The following is a 23,310-nucleotide window of genomic DNA, read 5'->3' as shown; positions in this document are numbered from 1 at the left end:
TTACGCCGCTTCTAGCAATATTCCAGCAATATCACGGCTGGGGACACCAGAAATGGGCTTTACACATTGTACCCATGTCGGGAATCGAACCTAGGTCTTCGCCGTGACAGGCGAACGCTTTAACCACTAGGCTACCCGACCGCCCCCTAGTAATCTAAAACACTATGGGACCTGCCATTTGTTCACATATTCACCATGTGTTACAGAAGGACTCTGATTGGTTCTTAGTCATACCCTGCCATCTGGTTGGTTTGAAAAGTGTTTTTGAATATTCAGTGATGAGAAGATTAAAGAGTAGTTTCCCAGCTCTTGTGGAACTTTATGTATTGGGTTTCAAGCACAGTTATTAAAAGCAAACAGTTCTCACAGTATAATAACAATTATTAAAAAATCAGGAACATGTGAAATATGCTTCATTTGGGAGCCTATACCTGTGTGCAGTCTGCCATGCAAGTAACTATAGTACAGTCTGTCATGCAGTATTAAGAAAACTAACCTATGGTATTGTTTGTCATACAGTCAACTAAAATATGGCATTATTTGCTGTACAGTAAACTAACATTTGGCATTATCTGCTATACAGTAAACTAACATATGGCATTATCTGCTGTACAGTAAACTAACATATGGCATTATCTGCTATCCAGTAAACTAACATATGGCATTATCTGCTGTACAGTAAACTAACATATGGCATTATCTGCTGTACAGTAAACTAACATATGGCATTATCTGCTGTACAGTAAACTAACATATGGCATTATCTGCTGTACAGCAAACTAACATATGGCATTATCTGCTGTACAGTAAACTAACATATGGCATTATCTGCTGTACAGTAAATTAACATATGGCATTATCTGCTGTACAGTAAACTAACCTGTGGAATTGTCTGCCATAGCTTCTTCAGTTTCTCCCCACTGTACTTGCTGTTCCATGCATCGGTTTCTTCACTGTGAACAATAATGTTGCAGAAAGCCTCCTCTATGGCATGACTTCTCTGTAAAACAATCAAATTGTCAAGTGAACTTTGAATTTTATCATGTTCAGTTCAAAAGATGTGCAGCAAACTAAACTCTAACCGACCAACTGAACCTTTTCTCAACTAGTTGTAACAGCAATATAACTGGCAGTGGTGAAGGTGAAGGTCAAAAGGTACTAGGAGTGTGAGTGAGTAAAATGAGAGTGAATGATGTTACAATCAGTCAGCAATAATGCTGACACATCATGGTGGACTGTGAATGATTTGTTTGTTTGTTTAATGTCACTCAGCAATATTCCATCTATTGGACAGTGGTCTGTAAATAATCAAGTTTGAACCAGACAATCCAGTGATTGACATCATGAGCATCGATCCATGCAATTGGTATACAATGCAGCGGTAGAAACTAACATTTTTAGTCCACTATTCCTTATAATAATAACAAATAGCAAAACCCTTAAAAAGGGCAAATGTCTACTAGTCATTATGATACCTTAACTATTTGGCAGTTTGGCAAGGACAACAGGACTAGTGCCAATTTCATGCATCAATCAAGTCAGTGAGCCTGACCATCCGATCCAATTAGTCACCTCTTACGACAAGTATAGTCGATTTTTAAGGTATGGAAAGAAATATTCTACCCCGGATCTTCACGGGTTGACTGGGAATAATCAAGTCTGGATAAGACAAATCATTTGTTGTCAACAATGACACAGATATAAACTTGAACAGGTCTACCAGATGTGGTCATATTCACCATCATTCATTGCCATTATATGTGTGTAAAATCAGCACAGTCAAACAGATTTAAATTTAACTATCTTATTTGCTGTAATAAGCGCCCTGGGTGCTTAGACAATTGACAAAGGGAAGTGTTTACTAAAACCATAAACAAGTTAAATCTATTTTCAGAGAATGAGCAGAAGAGGACTAAGCTATTAGTTCAAATGTTGATCAAACCAAAACCATTTTCACTGGGCAATTATATACCCCTCCTGTGCTGCTGTTTTCAGTAACAAAAGTGTAATATACTCAAGAAAATATGTAATCATATATTATATGGGAGTGCTTAAAAAGATTACTTACAGATTGGCATAGAAATTGGTCGGGGGTGCTTAAAATAGTACTTAGCTGGACTATTGAAAAAAATAGTTTATGTAAAGTTGGGGTTATGTTGCCCCAACCCATGCAGGGGATACGGGTGGATCAGCTTATTAACTCCCTTCTGAATATAATAATATATAATAATAATATAATATTGATTATGAGATGTACAAAGTTTGCTGGTGTAAAGTCTTTAATTCTGTGGTTGGCCAAATATGTCAATTTTCACCAGAAAGTGGGCACATGGCTTAGTAAAGAGTGTATGTCATGGGATAAAAAATAGTTTTCGTGTTAATTATATTTCTACATTTTAACCACACAATTAGAGAATTAATGAAAATAGTATTGTGGTGTTTTGGACAATATTTCAGCAATAGCATAGTGGGGAAACACCCAAATGATACTACTGGCGTGTGCTAATTACCCCTAAAAAAATAAGAATAAAAAGGACAATTTAGTGTAGCACTACTATCACGAGTACTGAATCCGTTTTCGAAGTTAAGATGAATATTGAAATGGTACTGTTATTTCCGACCTCTATCACGGCGGTGCCGGAAACAAACAATGCAAGCATTTGTTTTGCTTACCAGCAAGTCCGATATTACATCAGTGACTCGTTCTTCGACAGAATTGCCACTCATCTTGATAATACAATTCAAATAGTAGCAATGTACATTGGGTTAGAACAGATTGGGCAAAGAATATCGTGCATCACGCGTTCGGCAATCATTTCTTTCACGTTTTCAAAATTTCGCTTTTGTGCAAACTTTGTTTTGCCGCCATCTTGAAAGTCTCTGCTTCCGCTTCTGTGTGCTTCATGCACTAATGTAATATTGATTGTGACATTTCAAAATACCTAACTAGTTAACCACTACGTATTGTGATAATTGAAGAAGGTTGTTTTGACAAAAAAAAAAACGAAATTGAGAAAAATGTCATTGAGAAATAAGTTTTTTTCCCTGACAATGTACACTCATGTTCGAGAGGAAACCGGATACGATGAGTTAATCTCTCTTTCCAAAAAAAAATTAGTTTGAGAGATATTTATATATACGTATCAGCAATGAGTCATACATGCTCGCGCGAAAATGTTATGTTAACATAAAATAGCATGTACTGTATTTACAACAAAAGCCATACATGCACGGTATAATAGCCAGCCATTAAAAAGTAGCTGTCAAATTCTTCTTTTTCCCCGGAATGTTAACACAAGCAAATTAACATCTCACATTTATAGATATCCGTCAAGTTGATATCAGGACATTAACACAAGCAAATTAACATCTCACATTTATAGATATCCGTCAAGTTGATATCAGTACAGTAGAATAAAACGTGAACGCTGGTTATTGAATAATTAAATAATAAATGTGTGGACATATATAACTATATTAATCTGAAATAACTGACTGTTTCCAAATACAAACGCAACCGTCCGTTTACTCAGATAAAACAATGAACATGTTAAAGATGCTAAATTGATATGCCCTTACCCAAACTACAATCGCAACAGGGTCAGTGTGGGTCATTCCAGTGTTAGTGTGGGCAATTCTCAATGAAAGAGTATATAGTCATCTCTTTCACACGGAAACTCATTAACGAAATAAAAGTTGTAATACATACACAATCATATCTTTACTCACGAATACAGTATATTTACACATTATTATTGAATATATTACAGCCATTTAAGGTCCATTAAATTCATTGTGTGATTTCCAAGAGGTATCACCTATACCGTGACACGTTTGCTCCATTGGTCAGGTTAATGTTTTGTGTGTTTGTTGTTTAACGCCGCACTCAGCAATATTCCAGCTGTATGACGACAGACTGTGAATAATCGGATCAGGCAATCCAGTGATTGACATCATGAGCATCGACCCACGCAAATGGGATACAATGACATGCATCAACCAAGTCAGCGAGCCTGACCATCCGATCCCTTTAGTCGTCTATTACGACAAGCATAGTCGCCTTTTACGGCAAGCACCTATTCTATCACGGATCTTCACGGGTCGCAGGTTAATGTACACATATGGAGTGAGTGAGTATGGTTTTATGTCGCATTTAGCAATACTCCAGCAATATCACGGCGAGGGACACCAGAAATGAGCTTCACTCATTGTACTCAGGTGAGGAATCGAGCCCGGGTCTTCGGCGTGGCGAGCGAACGCTTTAACCACTAGACTACCCCACCACCCCTTACACATATGGACACGCATTTGGCAGCGTCGTACAAATAGAGACATGGTCTTTGGGGAGGATTGTAATCATGTTTTTTTCTAATCTTCTAGGTGATAGATCCTACACCCTGTATTTACTCCTAACATAGAACCAAAAATGGTCTCACGTGTAGAAATTGACCGCAAGCTCGGAGGAGAATTATGAATGTAACTGATCAAAAGACACTTGGGTTAGATTCTATTTGTCATCCCAAATCATTTTTCCAACCTTTTAAATTTTTAAACAGTAATGACTCAGTGTCATGGGTTGCTAACCAGCTTTAGCGGCAGAGAGATTAGTGATGTTATTTTTATGTTATTTTACTGTAGTGATATTCATCGATTAAAAGCGCTAAGCTCATGGTAGGCAACAACAGTGGAAGCAGTTTAGTTCTAGATGATAACAGCGACTGGGAGCATTTGGGCGTTGCCACACCCCGATGAATGGCACAGACGGCTATGAGTGAGTGAGAGAGTTTAAAAAGGGATTCATTAAATACTAGAACATCTTTAAATATAGTATAATTCAAAGACTCTTTGACAAAAAACAACAACACACAAACGCTCACAATCGTACATGTTTCATTGGTGTCCTGGGGGAGATCTGACTTTGAAGTTTGTGTAACAAGATTTTTGAGGGTGTTGCGGGGGAAATCAGCTAGTATGTTGACATAAAAATTGTGTGTCCTTGGGGAGATGTAGCAAAATGGAGTAGCATTTGCACGGGTTACAGCAGATTTGGCAGCGGACTACAATAAACGAAATATTCGTAATGTCAGCGACTATCTAGCTTCTTTGGTTCTTAGATACTCTTAGTCCAGCGTCGGTAGAAAAAGGGCCAGATTCCATCAAATCATAAATCTGTCGAGATTCCTGTCCAAAATTATGCCATGCCAGTACCTCATGCTTGTAATTAGAGCCGCCTTAAATGGGGATCGGTCGGCCAGGCTCAATGGTTGTGTCATTGTGCCTCAATGGCGAATGGGTCAATGCGCCCCAAATATTTTCAGCAAATAGGTTATTGTACGAACGCTTCTATTTTCTATAATGCTCATAGCTTCCTGCTGCGATGAAGATGAAAACACGGAAATGAATTTATCTTAACAATATCCAGCAAATAAATAACGTGTTAATGTGATATGTGTACTGTAATATTTATCTTAAACTCACAAACAAACAAATAAATAAATAAATAAATAAATAAATTACATATTGGTTAAATAAAATAGATGAATGTCACTTCAACTAATATTCTAGATATATCAACGGTGGTGAATATAAATTTCGTTTTGTAGGAAGGCCTATAACTGAACACTTCATATGAAACATGCGAAGCGCAAAAGTCATGACGTCATCCTACCTATCCCATACAGGAATGTTATTACCGCATTTCGAATGAAGGCTTTCTGTAGGACATCACGCCGCGCATGTGCAGTTAGATTTCCGTTCAACGACCAACAGTTTCGGCTAGTTGCAGGTGGGTGCGACTTTAACCTAATATTACTCTTTATTTCCTTTCGTCCACATTGCAAATCTTTCTTTTAAGCTGAGTAATTGAATTAGGTTGGTATTTAAGCAGTCTTGGCTTTCATTATTGTATATATTTCATAGTTATCGTCGTGGAAATGGACTGAATTTTTGACCTAATTTAGCTTCCGTCTGGATATTTGTCATTCATTGAAAACGAGATATGAATCACTCGGATGTGACGTTCCTTAAAGCATCGCTACTTTACACCAAATAAGGGAGACACTCCAAGAATATTTTCTGTTTTGCTAAGGAACAATTGATGTGCAATCCTATGCTGTCTTCCTGGTTGTAGTGAACCTGACACCTGCAATCTTCGCCTAAAGCAGGTGGTCCGTCAGGTTTGACGACTAGCTTCGTGTGAATTGGTTGACATTGGTTTTGCCTTTGGCTAAACTGCCATACAAATCAGTTGATTGATTCTAGAAAACGTCATTATTCGTTGGGTTTAACTGCTGCACAGGTAGAAACAATTCTCTTCCTTTATACATCTCATGTTTATACCATGTTGTTGACTAAAATTCTCAAAATATATGTAAATATATATGAAACGGAAAGTGATAATCCCCCAAATTTTGAAGTACTTGTAATACCTGTATGTCCTGCAAGTAAGAATTATGTCAACTGTCATTCATTGAAAGTAGTTTATGAACTTAATCTACAGTTGATATCTTTCCTGTCTTATTAATGAGAAACTTAAGATTTAAAGTCTTGTGTTTCTTGTTTACAGAAAGCAGAATCTGTAAAGAACAGATAAATGATAGGAATATAAATTTTTTTTTTTTTCTTACAGATATTTCATTTCGTAGTCGTGTGTCAGCTAATCACCCAAAATGTCGAGCAGAAAGACCAAGGCCAAGACCACCAAGAAGAGGGCCCAGCGCGCCACTTCCAATGTCTTTGCTATGTTTGACCAAGCCCAGATCCAGGAGTTCAAAGAAGCTTTTAATATGATCGACCAAAACCGAGATGGTTTTATTGACAAGGAAGATTTACACGATATGCTTGCATCAATGGGTAAATAATGATTTATTTATATAATTATTTTCTGTTTGGATATGTTGGAAGTCAAATCAGTATTTAAGGTAAAAATATGAATGTAGTGGTTTTCTGAAAAATGGTGAATATTTCTTTATGGTTAAATTTGATAAAATAGCCACCTTTATTTTGAGAAGCCTTTGCAATCAGCAGCTTGATGAATTTAAAAAAATCTGTTCATTATGTCTGTCTTTTTAAAAAATGCTAATGTTTGGTGTATTCTTTGTTGTGGAAATTAGTGCAAGAACACAAATATTCATTAGGTATGGCTGTTTCTGACTATTATAAGCCTATGTGATTGATGCACAGAGTTAAAATGAGCACAACAGCTTTACTAGCCCATGTAAAGATCAATTGCCCTTGTAATATTAAAACAATGGGACAATTGGGAAGTTTGTACTAGCCCACACTCTACCCACAGGAATGTGTACTGGTGCGGGGCTAGTGTTAAGTTCTAACCCTGATCACTGATTTACTGTACCGTAACAAAATGTGTAACCAGTGCTTATATATCCCAACAATAATCTTTCTTGCCACTAGTCCGAAACCCAATTCTAGTAAAATTCTGATCATAATAGTAATCTCAGCTTGTAAAAGTCTAATCATGGCATCAAAATCTGTAGAAAATGATGTGTCGCCAAGTTTTGGCTTGTAGGTTCAAAGGTTATTTTGTACACCCGGCTCTCCTACCAAGAAATCATTATGTTGAGTTGGGGGCTACAGACAACATACGGCTTCTTTGGACTGTTTTGAATACTAATACAAGTAGTTCTTCAGAGAATCACTATGAATAATGGCTGATCACCCATTTTGCAGCCTAAATATTTCACCTATTTCATTATCTGATTTTTCGCCGTCATATAGCTGGAATATTGCTGAGTGAGGCATTAAACAACAAACAAACATTATCTGATTTAGTTTGCTTCTGTGTCATGTGTATGTCACGTCACGTTTTAAGATTTATGTCTTAATTGTTTCTATTGCGATACAAGGATAATTAATTAAAATGCATTACTCACTGGGCCTGCTGAGAAATGATATATCTTGGTGGACAGGTATACAATGGAATTAATCTGGGCCTTTCATGGTTGGCCGCACATCATTTCAACACTAAGGCAATTGTCCTGTCCTTATCTTTGCCAAACTGGTTCAGTCCACTTTTTACTAAGGGAGTAATCAGACAGCAGAGACTTGTATATAACGGTACATTTTAACAATAACATAGGTTGCAGTAAAACCAAATATATACAGAGCTGGAGATGAGCTGTGTATTTGCGTAAAATATGCATTAAAACAAATGAAAAAGGCAGACAAATCAAATCCTAGTGTATCAAATACGCAACAAAACTATAAATACACTTTTGAAATAATATTAATGTGTATATTACAACTATTAGATAAAAAGATTGTGCATATTACAACTGTTAGATAATATGATAAATTGATTGTGTATCAGCCAAATTCACAAACAGTTATTTTCAGAAAAAATTCTGTGACATACTGATAGATAAGCACATTGTGCTTAGTCAATGTACATGTTGTATCTTAATTAGTCGCTGATTGGTAATTAAAACAATAACACATTTCTTACAGTGCTAGGATTTGCAAAGAAAAAATGGCTTCCCGGAGAGGGAACTGCAAGCAGACAGGTGTACTGCTGTTCCCATAGTTTAAATGATTTACAGGGAATTTTACGAAACAGGTTTTAAGTTAGATACCCTCATGTCCAGAAACAGTTGGGTAAAAAAAATTTAATACCCTCTGAAGCTTGTGGATTCCGAATCAACCCACCTAGGTCAAATAACCAAATAACCAAAAGCTTTTGCTCTGACATACATCAACAAACAAAGATATCATACTGTTTTTATGACATATTTTATGCTATAAATTGTTAAGAGCTTTCATGTATCTGCAAACTGTCTTCCTGGTGATGTAAAATACATTTGTACCAATCAGGTACTCGGGTACTGTATCTTAGAAAGTTCATGAAATGGATGATTCTGAAAAATGCATTTGAATGTCATTCTCTGTAATGCTTGCATCTTGTGATGTGTATTTACTACGATTCAAGTTGGGCCACATCACGATAATGACAATATGGCTAAAATATTGCTGTTAAATCTTAACTCGCTCATGTTGGCCCACGTCACGATAATGACGATATGGCTAAAATATTGCCGTTAAATCTTAACTCACTCATGTTGGCCCATGTCACGATAATGACGATATGGCTAAAATGTTGCCGTTAAATCTAAACTCACTCATGTTGGGCCATGTCACGATAATGATGATATGGCTAAAATATTGCCGTTAAATCTTAACTCACTCATGTTGGGCCACGTCACAATAATGATGATATGGCTAAAATATTTCCATTAAATCTTAACTCACTCATGTTGGGCCAAGACATTAAATCTGCATATAATGACGGTTGAAATTTCAATATGGAGAGATACTCATATTTTCTTTTTATGTTTGTTTCAGGTAAAAGTCCAACAGAAGCTTACCTTGATGAAATGATGAATGCTGCTCCTGGACCGATTAACTTCACAATGTTTCTCACAATGTTTGGAGAGAAACTGAATGGAACAGACCCTGAAGATGTCATAAAAAATGCATTTGCTTGTTTCGACGAGGACAGCACAGGTATTTAATGTTATGTTTCATGCTGACCAGTAACAATCATTTATGTATATGCTCTTTCTGGGTTTTGATGATCAGGTGGATTTACAGTTGTGTCGGGGCAAACAGCGTGTTAACTTTTACTTATCATCTTCCGTATCACAACTCATGATGTCAATCCCTGAATTGTCCAGTCCAGACATAATTACTTACCGACTGCCGTCATATAGCTGGAGCATTGCTGAGTGCAGAGTTAAACAACAAACAAACATCACAAATAGGTCCATTTTTTTTACTTTGAATATCATTGAAACTGTTGCATCTTTAAATGTTACTGTCACAACACCATTACTTGATCTTGTCTAGGGTTGGTCGGGTAGCCTTGTGGTGAAAGCGTTTGCTGCCGAAAGGCCCAGGTTCGATTCCTGACATGGGTACAATGTGTGAACCCCATTTCTGGTATCCCCGCCGTGATATTGCTGGAATATTCCTAAAAACGGCATAAAACCATACTCACTCACTCACTCACTCATCTTGTCTGTTGCAGGTCTCATTCCGGAGGAGAGGTTAAGGGAGCTGTTGACCACCATGGGGGATAGGTTTAATGATGAAGATGTAAGTATGAGTGGCAGATCCTTCATGAACATGCTTGCATGATAGTCGCTTAAAGTCTCTCCAGATTAGATACAATACGACTGTTAGATAGGATTCCACAGCAGAATAGATTCATAGGATCCTGTGCCTGTGGCAAACTAAACATCAAGTTCAAAAGGGATTGGTGCTAACAAAAAGTGCTGGCGACAATGTAAGCAATGTTATCTACTTGTAAGACTGCTTCTTGGAATCTATTTCATTTTTGCTAGGGATGTAGACTCATTACTGAAGAAACCCCTTCTTTGGGGAAGGTGATTAAAAGACTTTAAAAGATGGTACTTGCTGTTACACTGCCTGGCTGTAAGTATTAAGGACATAAAAACAGGACAGGTTGGCTTGGAGTCCATATACTGTGGATTAGTGAGGTATCCATGTTAAACTGTGACATGGTCTCTCATTGGGCTAGCGCTATAAAATCAGCATTAGTCCGGACTAGTACAAGCAGCCACACAAGACACATGTAAATGCATGTTGCTGTATAAGTGCAATAATCTTGAATGCAACGTAAAACCTATTATTGAAGATGCAGTGCTGCTTTAGTACTCTTTATTCTGCAAGATTGGCAAAAACTGATGAAAACTTCCAAAGGAAAACGCATTGTCAACTTTTGCAATAAAGTTATGACTGAATAATATTGTCATAAAATGATGAAGTTGTAAAAGCATATTAATGGTGTCATTGTAGGCTGGCTGGGTTGTATAATTATGCATAATATGCTCTAATTAATGCCTGTTTTGTTCCAGGTTGATGAAATGTTTCGGGATGCACCCATCAAGAGGGGTAACTTTGACTACATAGAGTTCACACGGATTTTGAAATACGGGAAAAAGGAAAACGATGAATGAACTTCTGGTGCTATTTACCTTTGGAACAACACCTTTTAAAACACTCGGAAAACAAGAGGGGCATTGACAATACTTTAGGCTTGTCCTCAGTGGACTGATAGAAAGCACAGGTGTACCTTCTTTGTCCTTAGCTCATAAAGGAAGATACTGGACTTCATAATCCCCATATTATGATTATTTGTCTATCTTATGATTGTATACGTAGATAGAATGTATGAGGCTTTCACTTTGCCTTTGTCAATCAAAACTATTGTAGTCTTTATCTTTACTCCTGACCCCTGATGAAGCAGAGATATTGGGTTTGATGTAGCTTGTGTTGCTACAACTGAATCAGTTCTCACATGACTATTTCACATGTAGCCTTTATTCTCTGCTACTTCAGAGAAACATATATTTGTGTTCGTTCTAATCCCAGTTAGTTCATTTTCACTCTGTTCCGTCATGTCTCATTCTATGCTTCATCTGTCATGAAGATCTGTTGTGTACCAGTTGTTCAAGACTGCCTGTCATCCTACCCAGCCCTGTAACTAGAGAACAGAATAGTCCGACAATACCACGTTGTGACTGAGGGTGACATGGTTAGATGGGTATGATGATGTCGTGGTAACTGTACCGGATATGGTGATACCTTTATTTTTTCTGAATCACTCCTGCTTGTTGGTACATCTCTCTCTTTCTCTGTGTCTTGCTGATCTTTGTTTGTACCTATCATGAAGTCATATCACTAGAGGTTAAGATTACCAACACTATTGGGCTCTGATACTCATATTAACAAGTACTACGCAGTTCTGGAACAGGATGACTTTTTCTTACTTAATAATGTGAACTTCATATAATTCATTTCAAAGTTTAGAAAACACGCCTGCTTGATGTCAATGCATATTCTTTACAGAATTTCAACTATCATTGCCTGAAGTAGTGAAAGCTATGCAGTGTTATTCTGGTCTCTCTATTCTCTATTTCCTCGTGTCATTTGATTCATAATTATGAATGGTGCCTCAGCCTGATTTGATTCCCTTCATCTTTCAAGTTTCTTTTGTTGAAATTGAAATTGTCAAGTTTTTAATGCAAACATTCCATGTTGAAGTAATTTTTCCACACTGAGGTAATAATTACCCGTAAGTGCTTCATTTTCTGATGTTGAATCAATTTGTTGACTGGTTTTCGGGATCATGTGCATATGCTCTGTGATTTGTTTTAAGTACAACCCTTTGAGGGACCAACTGCTTTGAATACAAGATGCATTTTTTCTGAACAAAAAATTGTTGCACATCATATGGTATTCCATATATTACCATTTTATATTTACTGAATAAAAGTTTGCTTAACAAAATGCTTCCATGTTTGTCTTATCTAAGTTCAACGTAGATGATGATGGGACATCATTTAGCACGTTGCAGTTGCAGTGCTTGTCAGTCTGGCATACTTAGACTTGAAGGGAGGGGATGCAATCTGGGTCCTAATGTCAGAATGCTGTCTCTCTGAAGATCTTGGTTTTGGGAATGGAAACACAACCATCTTCATTAAGGTTTAATTATATTTTAATGTCACAAAATATCACAGATAAGAAGGCAAAATAAAATGTCCAGGACAACATCACAGCGGATCATCATGTATACCTATAAGGACATATGCAAAGTGTACACACTACACATTTGTAGATAATTTGTGAAAAATTGGGAATGTTTCATGTCTGAACATATTTTGGGCTTTCCTCCTACATCAAGATGAAACATAGGTATATCTGGAATACTGTTCAAAACAGCATTAAACCCAACTCCCTCCACACTGAACATTATCAAATTGTATATGGATACTGGCTATAGTGAACCAAACTTTTATTCCAAGGATTAGTAAGCAACATTGTTATAAGGAAATGATATTAAAAAAGTGGTTCTGAGGAGCCCTTGAAGTTTGTCATTTCGACAATTAATCAAACCTATTAAAACATGCTTCTTCGAAAATACAAACATATAGAATTGCCCATAAATCAAATTTATCATAAAAATTATTTTCTTAGGCAAGAACTTACTTTATGATTTATATACAATCTATGAATGATAGTGTTTTTGAGATCATGCTGATCATGAAAATGAAAATTTGGTCTCATCAAAGTCAGGATCAAGTTTCTGTGTTGTGAAACGCAGCTTTTTCATAGCTTGATCAAACTTTGTGTTGGATTCCATAATCTGAGCCCTTACTTTGGCTCTCTCGGCATCTCCCTGGCTGCTCTGAAGATACTCCTGAACTAGAGCAGGTCGGTTGAATTCGGGATTGAGATATGTTTGAGCATATGGCAGGGGTTGGTAACTCATCCAGCTTTGATTTGGAGGAATAGTCGGACGTAACGACCTTGACCTTTCTCCATGGTCTGCTTCAGGGGGAGAATGCTGTTCAGTCTTTCGTGCAGGCGAATGGACAGGCTTTTCTGGAGGCAGGCCGCGTTTGCGTCGTATATTTTCACTGTTACGATCACTGCAGCAAGAACAATACAAAGTTTCGTTGCTGTCCCATGATTCTGTTTTCACGGGAACAGCGGCGCTGTATTTTGCGTAATGGAGATAGTCGGCCACCACTTGATCCACTGACGTGTCGGGCTGACTCACAGGCTTCCGGGACTGCGGTTCGGATCTCGGTTTTTGTGTAGGGGATCTTCTTGGGTCTGGTGGTAGAGTCTGGATAAGAATTGGCCGGTTGTTGACACGGACTCGCTGTACATTTCTGGGGGATGCTCCCGAGGAGGATGAGAGAAAAGACTCCTCCCTAATGGGTGCAAGATGATTCATTAAGGCTCGGGACATTTCATAACGGGTCTTTGCGTCCCCCATTCTTGTTCTCGTAACAGAAAAGCTGTCGTTGGTTCAGCTGTAATCTGTCGGAATGTCCATTGTCTGAAATATGAACAAAAGTTTGTAATTGAGTTTGTGAGTGGCTTTACTCCACTCCTTCATAACAAAGTAGTTCATAGAATTTCGAAGAAGTACTTTTCATGTAGAACTTGCATGTTTTAACCGCTTGCCAGACTTTTGTTCCTTACGCAAACTCGTTTTAACCATAGTGCATTCGGTGAAACCTTGTCAATTATATACATACCTTTGGCAGTGGCGGCATGTGCCTGATTTGGTTCACTACTGATTATGTAAGTGAAGAGTCACGAAATAATCCTGTCTTGTCACGGCCAATCTATTGTGACGTCACAGTATTATTATTTTACATCACGTGGGTCTATGGCTTCGAGCATTGTCAGTAGCGATCAGAGATTTTTTATACGAGCATGTGTGTCATACTGAACTTGCGAAACGAGTGTCAGAATTCTTTTATTTCCCGAGGGAGAGCTAGGTTAACAGATGAATTGTTACACGACTTTCGTAAGTTGTTGTTATGTAATGCTCATTGTAAAAACAAAGGATCGCGCTTATTCAAACGCACAAAAACGTTCTTTTTAAAACTCAAATAAGATTGTTCCAGTGACTTATCATGACAGACAGACCAGACCTAACACATACACTTCAAGAAGTGGATATCAGTCTTTTGTTTTGCCGTAGGTGCTGCTGTTTTATGACGAATACCCCACTTGGAACAATGCACTGATACCGAGCCGACCCGTGAAGATCCGGGGTAGAATAGGTCTTCAGCAACCCATGCTTGCCAAAACAGGCGACTATGCCTGTCGTTAGAGGCGACTAACGGGATCGGGTGGTCAGGATCGGCTCGCTGACTTGGTTGATGCATGTCATCGATCCAAATTGCGTGGATCGATGCTCATGATATTAATCACTGGATTGTCTAGTCCAGACTCGATTATTTACAGACCGCCGTCGCATAGCTGGAATATTGCTGAGTGCGGCGTTAAACAACAAACAAAACAAATGTTATCCATAACGTTGTACGTTTTCTTAAAATAATTGACATGAAACCGTGGCTATAGCAGACCAAATCATTATCGTAACTCCCATACTTTAAAATAGAGTCAACAGTACTCGCAGCACTAAGATCGATTAATCGGTGCAATGATTTAATGGCTAAAGGGATATACGTACAATCAATAGTAAACCTTATTTAGTGAATTGAAAACCTCCACTCTATTTTATCAATATGAAAAATCAATTTCCTAATTGAAGATGAAACTTGATAATGATACATGTGTATGTTGTGTGGGCAGAACCAGTTTTGTTGTGTAACGACTCTATCGTGTCTATAAACCGTGTAGCATTCTTGCCAACGCTTCCCCTCGTAATAATACATCGCATTCCGACATAATGAGTCTCCGCGTGTGCGTCCCATTTCTATTCGTAATAATAACTGCACACGCTGAATTAATCTCTTCTGTCGCATTTGTGACAGTCAAGCTCAACGTGTAGTTAACATCCGTAACTTCCTTTCACAATTATCAACCGGAGCGCATCCAGTTCAAATACCGGACATCGTCAGTGCACCCCAGGTTTGACACCCTGTGGGGCCTTGTAGGGGTTATATTTTGTGTAAATCATCAGATGATTATTCATATTATTTTTCCACATTGGGCAAAGAAGTGTTTAGAAGATAAAAACTAGTAATGTTTAGATAGTTAAACGTCTAAACGTTTCCATGTATATAACCACATACATATATGTTGACATGTGTTATTGGAGTAAAGAACTACAAACTATACGCTCGTTATCCAGATCACACGTTGTTTATACATGGTTTACATTATGTATTATAAGAACCTCTCGTTTAGGACATGTATAACGAATCGCTCTTGTGCACGACCTTCACATTTCTGAGCGTCAACGAGTCAAAGGGCCAAGAAAAATACCATCAGTGTGTACAACCCCAAAAGGGCCCCTCTGTTTGTTTGTAGCTATGACAGTTGACGTCGACCTGCGTCGAAGAATTTGTAAGACATAAATACCTTCTTCGCACACCTACCACATGTATTCATACTGACATAATACAAACACATAAATGCGCCTCTGAGACTTTTGTATGCCCAAGACACACATTTGACATCTACGAGCGACTGTAAACGTTTAACATAAAAGCCGGAAGATTATCAAACAGTGCTTACCTGTTGTGAGGCAGGTGTAATAGTCTATACTCGCATTGTCCCTTTCAATGTTGTCATGAGAAAGAAATTAACTGTGTTCATTTTTTACTTCTGTTCTGCCTATAGCCATTCCGTGACATACATCTTGTTTTGAGCAACGAAGTCGACCCAATCAGATATTCTTAATCTATCAATCGATATTTTAGTTGGAGTGAACCACTCGTCTAATTTGGGTAGAGTCCTATCACGTAACGGTAATCCCGAAATAAGGCAACCTTTGAATAACAAATTTCGTAAGCTAAATAAAAGAATTCAGGCGTCCAATATATTTGTACAAATTACATAAACTAGATGGCTATAATTTTAGATCAATATTAAATGAGCAGATATGTCATAATTTGGCGTTATATCGAGGTTCGGTCGTCCTCGATTGGGTATAGCCCGATAGGGGATACTGAGAACAATATTTACATTGTACCCGTCTTGCATGGACCTGGGTTGAGGTCTCGCTCATGCATATACAGTGTGGTGACTGGGGATTATGTTGGTTACAATACACCGGTCATCTGGCCAATCCCTCGAGGCGTTGTGATGTATCGTGTGTGTTAATACATCGTGTACGAGCTCCCGTTGTATAACAGCTGGTATAACGTGTACCCGTTATATAACATCTGGCATAATGACGACCTGACGTGCACCATGTCATACGGGGAGGGTTTGGGTTGAACTTTGGAGAGGGGTTATGGAATGTTATTGCGATTTATGACGTCATATGTGGGATGGATCAGTGGATACCTATGTAAGGCTTTCTATTTTGGTATGGGTATTTATCGAGGTGGCTTATTGTCCGCTGGATACCATAAGTGGTATCCACACCTCGCCGCCTTAGACTGATGGCATCCACTACCCGCCGCCTTAGTCTGATGGCATCCACTACCCGCCACCTTAGTCTGATGGTATCCACTACCCGCCACCTTAGTCTGATGGCATCCACTACCCTCCACCTTAGTCTGATGGTATTCACTACCCACCGCCTTAGTCTGATGGTATCCACTACCCACCGCCTTAGTCTGATGGCATCCACTACCCGCCACCTTAGTCTGATGGTATTCACTACCCACCACCTTAGTCTAATGGTATCCACTACCCTCCACCTTAGTCTGATGGCATCCACTACCCTCCACTTTAGTCTGATGGTATCCACTACCCACCGCCTTAGTCTGATGGTATCCACTACCCTCCACCTTAGTCTGATGGCATCCACTACCCGCCACCTTAGTCTGATGGCATCCACTAACCTCCACCTTAGTCTGATGGCATCCACTAACCTCCACCTTAGTCTGATGGCATCCACTACCCGCCACCTTAGTCTGATGGCATCCACTACCCGCCACCTTAGTCTGATGGTATCTACTACCCGCCACCTTAGTCTGATGGTATCCACTACCCACCACCTTAGTCTGATGGTATCCACTACCCGCCACCTTACTCTGAATGTATCCACTACTCACCACCTTAGTCTGATGGTATCCACTACCCACCACCTTAGTCTGATGGTATCCACTACCCATCATCTTAGTCTGAAGGTATCCACTACCCACCACCTTAGTCTGAATTTATCCACTACCCACCACCTTAGTCTGAAGGAATCCACTTCCCACCACCTTAGTCTGATGACTTCCACTACCCACCACCTTAGTATGAAGGAATCCACTACCCACCACCTTAGTCTGAAGGCATCCACTACCCACCACCTTAGTCTGAAGGAATCCACTTCCCACCACCTTAGTCTGATGGTATCCACTACCCACCACCTTAGTATGAAGGAATCCACTACCCACCACCTTAGTCTGAAGGCATCCACTACCCACTACCATAGTGTGAAAGAATCCACATCCCACCACCTTAGTCTGATGGTATCCACTACCCACCACCTTAGTATGAAGGAATCCACTACCCACCACCTTAGTCTGAAGGCATCCACTACCCACCGCCTTAATCTGATGGTATCCACTACCCACCGCCTAAGTCTGAAGGTATACACCACCCACCACCTTAATCTGAAGGTATCCACTACCCACCACCTTAGTCTGAAAGCATCCACTACCCACCGCCTTAATCTGATGGTATCCACTACCCACCGCCTAAGTCTGAAGGTATCCACTACACTCCACCTAAGTCTGATGGTATCCACTACCCACCGCCTTAGTCTGATGGCATCCACTACCCTCCACCTTAGTCTGATGGCATCCACTACCCGCCACCTTAGTCTGATGGCATCCACTACCCTCCACCTTAGTCTGATGGCATCCACTAACCTCCACCTTAGTCTGATGGCATCCACTACCCGCCACCTTAGTCTGATGGCATCCACTACCCTCCACCTTAGTCTGATGGCATCCACTACCCGCCACCTTAGTCTGATGGTATCCACTACCCACCGCCTTAGTCTAATGGTATCCACTACCCACCGCCTTAGTCTGATGGTATTCACTACCCACCACCTTAGTCTAATGGTTTCCACTACCCACCGCCTTAGTCTGATGGTATTCACTACCCGCCACCTTAGTCTGATGGTATCCACTACCCACAACCTTAGTCTGATGGTATCCACTACCCACCACCTTAGTCTGATGGTATCCACTACCCACCGCCTTAGTCTGATGGTATCCACTACCCTCCACCATAGTCTGATGGTATCCACTACCCACCGCCTTAGTCTGATGGTATCCACTACCCGCCACCTTACTCTGAAGGTATCCACTACCCCTCGCCTTAGTCTGATGGTATCCACTACCCACCGCCTTAGTCTGATGGTATCCACTACCCACCACCTTAGTCTGAATTTATCCACTACCCACCACCTTAGTCTGAAGGAATCCACTTCCCACCACCTTAGTTTGATGGCATCCACTACCCACCACCTTAGTCTGAATTTATCCACTACCCACCACCTTAGTCTGAAGGCATCCACTACCCACTACCATAGTGTGAAGGAATCCACTACCCACCGCCTTAGTCTGATGGTATCCACTACCCACCACCTTAGTATGAAGGAATCCACTACCCGCCACCTTAGTCTGAAGGCATCCACTACCCACCGCCTTAATCTGATGGTATCCACTACCCACCGCCTTAGTCTGAAGGTATCCACCACCCACCACCTTAGTCTGAAGGTATCCACCACCCACCACCTTAGTCTGAAGGTATCCACTACCCACCGCCTTAGTCTGAAGGTATCCACTACCCACCGCCTTAGTCTGAAGGTATCCACCACCCACCACCTTAATCTGAAGGTATCCACTACCCACCGCCTTAGTCTGAAGGTATCCACTACCCACCGCCTTAGTCTGAAGGTATCCACTACCCACCACCTTAGTCTGAAGGTATCCACTACCCACCGCCGTAGTCCGATGGTATCCACTTCCTACAACCTTCTATATCCTTCTTGTCTTTATCCACTACCCGCCGCGTTGGTCCAACGGTCTACCTATTTTCATTTATTCCACTACCCTTGTGTTGGTCTAATGATGGTGCAAGTGTGCACATGGATGATGGCTGGATAAATCTCACAACCCTGGTTCCGTTGATATTGGATCGGTTACAAACACCTGTAAATATAGCTGACAAAATGCAGGTTACATTCTTGATACCGGAATGTATATATACGTACAGTGTACGCGGCATCTTCACCAAGCATAACGACCTCAACTACGTCCTCAACTGGCGGCATGCCCCTGTACGTGCTACAGCCCTGACCTCAGCCTCTTCAGACAAGCGAAGAGGAAACACGAAATAGTTGCTAACCTTGCCTTGTACACTTATGCGTACGCTTTTGCACGTACTCGAGTCTAGAACGTAAAGGTCAAGGCTAGTAACTATTGTACACATTGGCAGAGACGAATAAACACCTATGCACATGCACATCAATACCTGCATGGGCACGTGTAACTTCTGTTGGGAGAAAGGTGATTCACGGATATGAAATTATTTGTTTGTTTGTTTGTTTGTGATTCACAGATATGATTTTGTTGGTTGGTTGTTTGGTTGTTTGTTGTTTAACGCCGCACTCAGCAATATTCCAGCTATAGAACGGCGTTCTGTAAATAATCGAGTCTGGGCAAGACAATCCAGTGATTGACATTATGAGCATCGATCCACACAATTGGGATACGTACGATGACATGCATCAACCAAGTCAGCGATCGTGACCACCCGATCCGGTTAGTCGCCTCTTACGACAAGCATAGTCGCCTTTTATGGCAAGCATGGGTTGCTGAAGACCTATTCTACCCCGGATATTGCCGGATCCGCCCTTGACAAGCATTTGTAAACTCCTCTCGTAACAACTGTCTCAAATTTGATAGAAAATCATAGGTGGCTAGAAGTATTAAAAAATCATTTATGTAGGGTACGGGTTAGGTTGTCCTGACCCAGGCACAATTTAAAGCAAGGATTACGGGTGGAAATATTTCCCACGCATTACTGAACCGGGCCAAATACACGGGTATATCTTGCTTGCATAGGGGATTCCAACTCCTATCCAGCGTCTCACCCGATACATAAACATGAAAACTACAGTGTGTGACGACATATTTCTCTCAACCCCCAGCATATACATGGACGTCTGACCCTACACCTTTACCACTTAATGGGAGTTGGCCACAGTTTGAAATTACCCATAAAAGTCACAGGGTGCTTGTCATGTTAAATACAATATAGGGGGTCCAAACATTTAGTACTACAGCCGCCCACCTCAAGGACCCCTGGGTAATTTCTAACACTGCCGGCACGGAAATAAAGTATGGCAAAGTCGTGGTATATTGAGTGTATACCCTATATAATACTAAAATGTACATGTTGACTTTGGCGTCACTGTTCTCAAGAAATGCGGTAAATCTGATTTTAGTGCCCACATAGTAAAGTTGAAAGAGGTCATTAGTGCTGAGATAGAGACAAGTGCGAGGGAGAGCGAGGGGTGAACGTCAGTAACACCTAGAAAGGTTTAGCCAGGCCCCGAGAGGGCAAATGTAAGCTTGGATTAACACCTATATACAAGTCCGGCCAGGGCACCGTCGAGCTTGACCTTCCAGAGAGTCACCTATCAGTGATGGAAATGAATAAGAGAACACTTAGTTATAGACACCGTAAGATTACATACTATCATGGGTTCCCGGTCTTGTCTACAAAATACGCGTTTGGCACAATGCACACAAACACATCTCAACATTTGATTCTATTGTGTTGAATTTGTATGCTCTTTTTCAAACGTACTGATAGCAGAGCTTCCTGAATCGTTTCCATCACGCTGAATTGATATGGGATCGCCCATTTTGCGACGATCTTTCATTCGTTTTTAAATCACACTTTAACTTGCAATATGTCTGAAATAAAAAGCGTGCGGTAACAATGCTAACGCGGGGCCAATGAAAAACCACAAGGACATGCCAAAAGTTTTAGGACACTACCGTATTTCCTCTATTAGACGCCCGGGCTTCTATTTATTTCGGACAAGCCTTTGACCTGGCGTAAATTAGAGGCCCGGCGTCTATTGGAGGCCCGGCTTCTATTAATACCCCCATTTCACTATGACCATGAAAGGGAGTCCTCATCATGTAATTTAGGTCCCAAAAAGGGATAATTAATTGTATATCAATTGATCGACCCGGCGTCTATTAGAGGCCCAGCTTCTATTTTTTGCACTGAACAATTGACCCGGCTTCTATTAGAAGCCCAGTGTCTAATAGAGGAAATACGGTATGCCAGTTGATTACATATTCGTAGCGATACTGATTGTATTTAACACAGAATAAGGTTACGTGTGCATATCTTCTGAGCATCTAAAACAAATCTTAAACAAAGTTCGCGAGTTTTAAATCACCGAAGCCTATTTCATCCTTTAAACTTACACCCAAAACTAAAAATAGGATTTTGTAAATACCCTGAATGTATTCATGTTTCATTTCCTTGTGATATTCTATAAACTTAAGCTATCCCCTGTGGAATGTCACCATGTTAGCATATGCTGGAGGGAAAATAAATCAGGGCTTTCCTCGTGAAATTTAAGACAGCTAAGGCAGCTTGGAGAATAGACATAGCTTTGAAAACATTTCACTTCCATAATTTTTAGACAGTTTTAGTACTAAAACAGCTCTGCACCTTCGGCTTCACCTGCTTATATTTCTTTCGTAACCGTATAAATTTAATATTGTTATATTGTTTGTTTGTTGTTAAACACCGCGCTCAGCAGTATACCAAATATATGACGGCTAGATGTAAATAATTGAGTCTGGACCAGACAATCCAGTGATTGGCACCATGAGCATCGATCCACGCAATGGGGGGATACGATGACATGCATCAACAAAGTCTCCGATCCTGACCACCCGATCCCATGAGTCGCCTTTTACGGCAAGCATGGGTTGCTGAAGACCTGTTCTAACCAGGATCTTCACGGGTGTCAAATCTAACAGGAAAACATCTTGAGATGTAGCTGATCCGGTCGTTATTTCAAAACCTACCCCAACATACGGGCTCTGCACAGTAACTACGCCGCCATCGGTCCATGTAGATCATAATAGAATGGATATGACACTGGATAACCGAGGATGCACTGGCGTTAGCGAAAACAGTTTGCCGATTATTTAAATACTACTGTATCATTAGAGGACTTTACTACTAAATATTTCAAATTCGAAAGGCCACACATAATACCAATATTATGTTGTGTTCATGGGTGCCTGAAGGCAATATGCGTGGATTTTATGTACGCTTTTTCCACTAGCGCCTCAACACAAACCAAGTTTCTCCACATTTGCAGAGGCCTTACTTAACTCAACTAGTGCGGTATGATGTGTCGGCATCGCTACAGTCATCACTGGCCAAGATAAACTAGTCGCCTGCTACAGTCCCCGCCACTCGAAATATTTACGAAATGTCGCCATGGTTTAATGAACGAGTATTATGACATAGATGGGGAACTAAACATGATTCTCTTATGATGACATAGATGGGGAACTAAATGTGACTCTTTTGTGATGTCATATGAGAATCACGTTTAGTTCCCCATCTATGTCATCATTATAGAATCACGTTCAATTCCCAATGTCATAAGAGAATCACGATAAGTTCCCCAATAATTGTATAATTGGAGCGGTCGGGTAGCCTAGTGGTTAAAGCGTTCGCTCGTCACGCCGAAGAATCGGGTTCGATTCCCGACATGGGTACACTGTGTGAAGCCCATTTCTGGTGTCCCCCGCCGTGATATTGCTGGAATATTGCTAAAAG

The 23,310-nt window shown here is 40.2% G+C and overlaps 3 protein-coding genes across 6 annotated transcripts in view; 1 reads left to right on the top strand and 2 right to left on the bottom strand.

The window, feature by feature from the left end:
• LOC139480383 (mediator of RNA polymerase II transcription subunit 23-like) overlaps positions 1-2,934 on the bottom strand; it is a 58,794-nt gene extending 55,860 nt beyond the window's left edge. For 2 of the 3 annotated variants that reach the window (XM_071263448.1, XM_071263449.1), the window contains exons 1-2: positions 2,674-2,934; positions 881-1,000 (exon numbers count right to left, since the gene is read on the bottom strand). In XM_071263448.1, coding sequence (XP_071119549.1) covers positions 881-1,000; positions 2,674-2,727 — 174 coding nt within the window. In that variant the 5' untranslated portion in view covers positions 2,728-2,934. The remainder of the gene's footprint in view (positions 1-880; positions 1,001-2,673) is intronic. The other variant, XM_071263450.1, reaches the window with a different exon arrangement.
• Positions 2,935-5,706: 2,772 nt separating this feature from the next.
• LOC139478569 (myosin regulatory light chain 12B-like) lies at positions 5,707-12,321 on the top strand. 2 transcript variants are annotated; one of them, XM_071261105.1, is made up of 5 exons: positions 5,707-5,785; positions 6,629-6,852; positions 9,358-9,519; positions 10,043-10,110; positions 10,893-12,321. In XM_071261105.1, the coding sequence occupies exons 2-5, from the start codon at positions 6,669-6,671 to the stop codon at positions 10,992-10,994; spliced, it is 516 nt and encodes a 171-aa protein (XP_071117206.1). In that variant the 5' UTR covers positions 5,707-5,785; positions 6,629-6,668; the 3' UTR covers positions 10,995-12,321. The 2 variants fall into 2 exon arrangements, with proteins under 2 accessions (XP_071117206.1, XP_071117207.1); XM_071261106.1 differs by lacking the exon at positions 5,707-5,785 and adding an exon at positions 6,114-6,298.
• Positions 12,322-12,601: 280 nt separating this feature from the next.
• LOC139480158 (uncharacterized) lies at positions 12,602-16,182 on the bottom strand. The gene is made up of 2 exons (XM_071263192.1): positions 16,045-16,182; positions 12,602-13,885 (listed from the first exon to the last, which is right to left on the bottom strand). Exon 2 carries the CDS (start codon positions 13,820-13,822, stop codon positions 13,079-13,081), a length of 744 nt encoding a protein of 247 aa, XP_071119293.1. The 5' UTR covers positions 13,823-13,885; positions 16,045-16,182; the 3' UTR covers positions 12,602-13,078.
• Positions 16,183-23,310: the final 7,128 nt, after the last annotated feature.

This window comes from Haliotis cracherodii, unplaced genomic scaffold, assembly GCF_022045235.1.
Source record: "Haliotis cracherodii isolate W230 unplaced genomic scaffold, xgHalCrac1.p SCAF_4, whole genome shotgun sequence".
Taxonomy (NCBI): domain Eukaryota; kingdom Metazoa; phylum Mollusca; class Gastropoda; order Lepetellida; family Haliotidae; genus Haliotis; species Haliotis cracherodii.
This window is presented reverse-complemented; position numbering and strand designations above follow the sequence as displayed.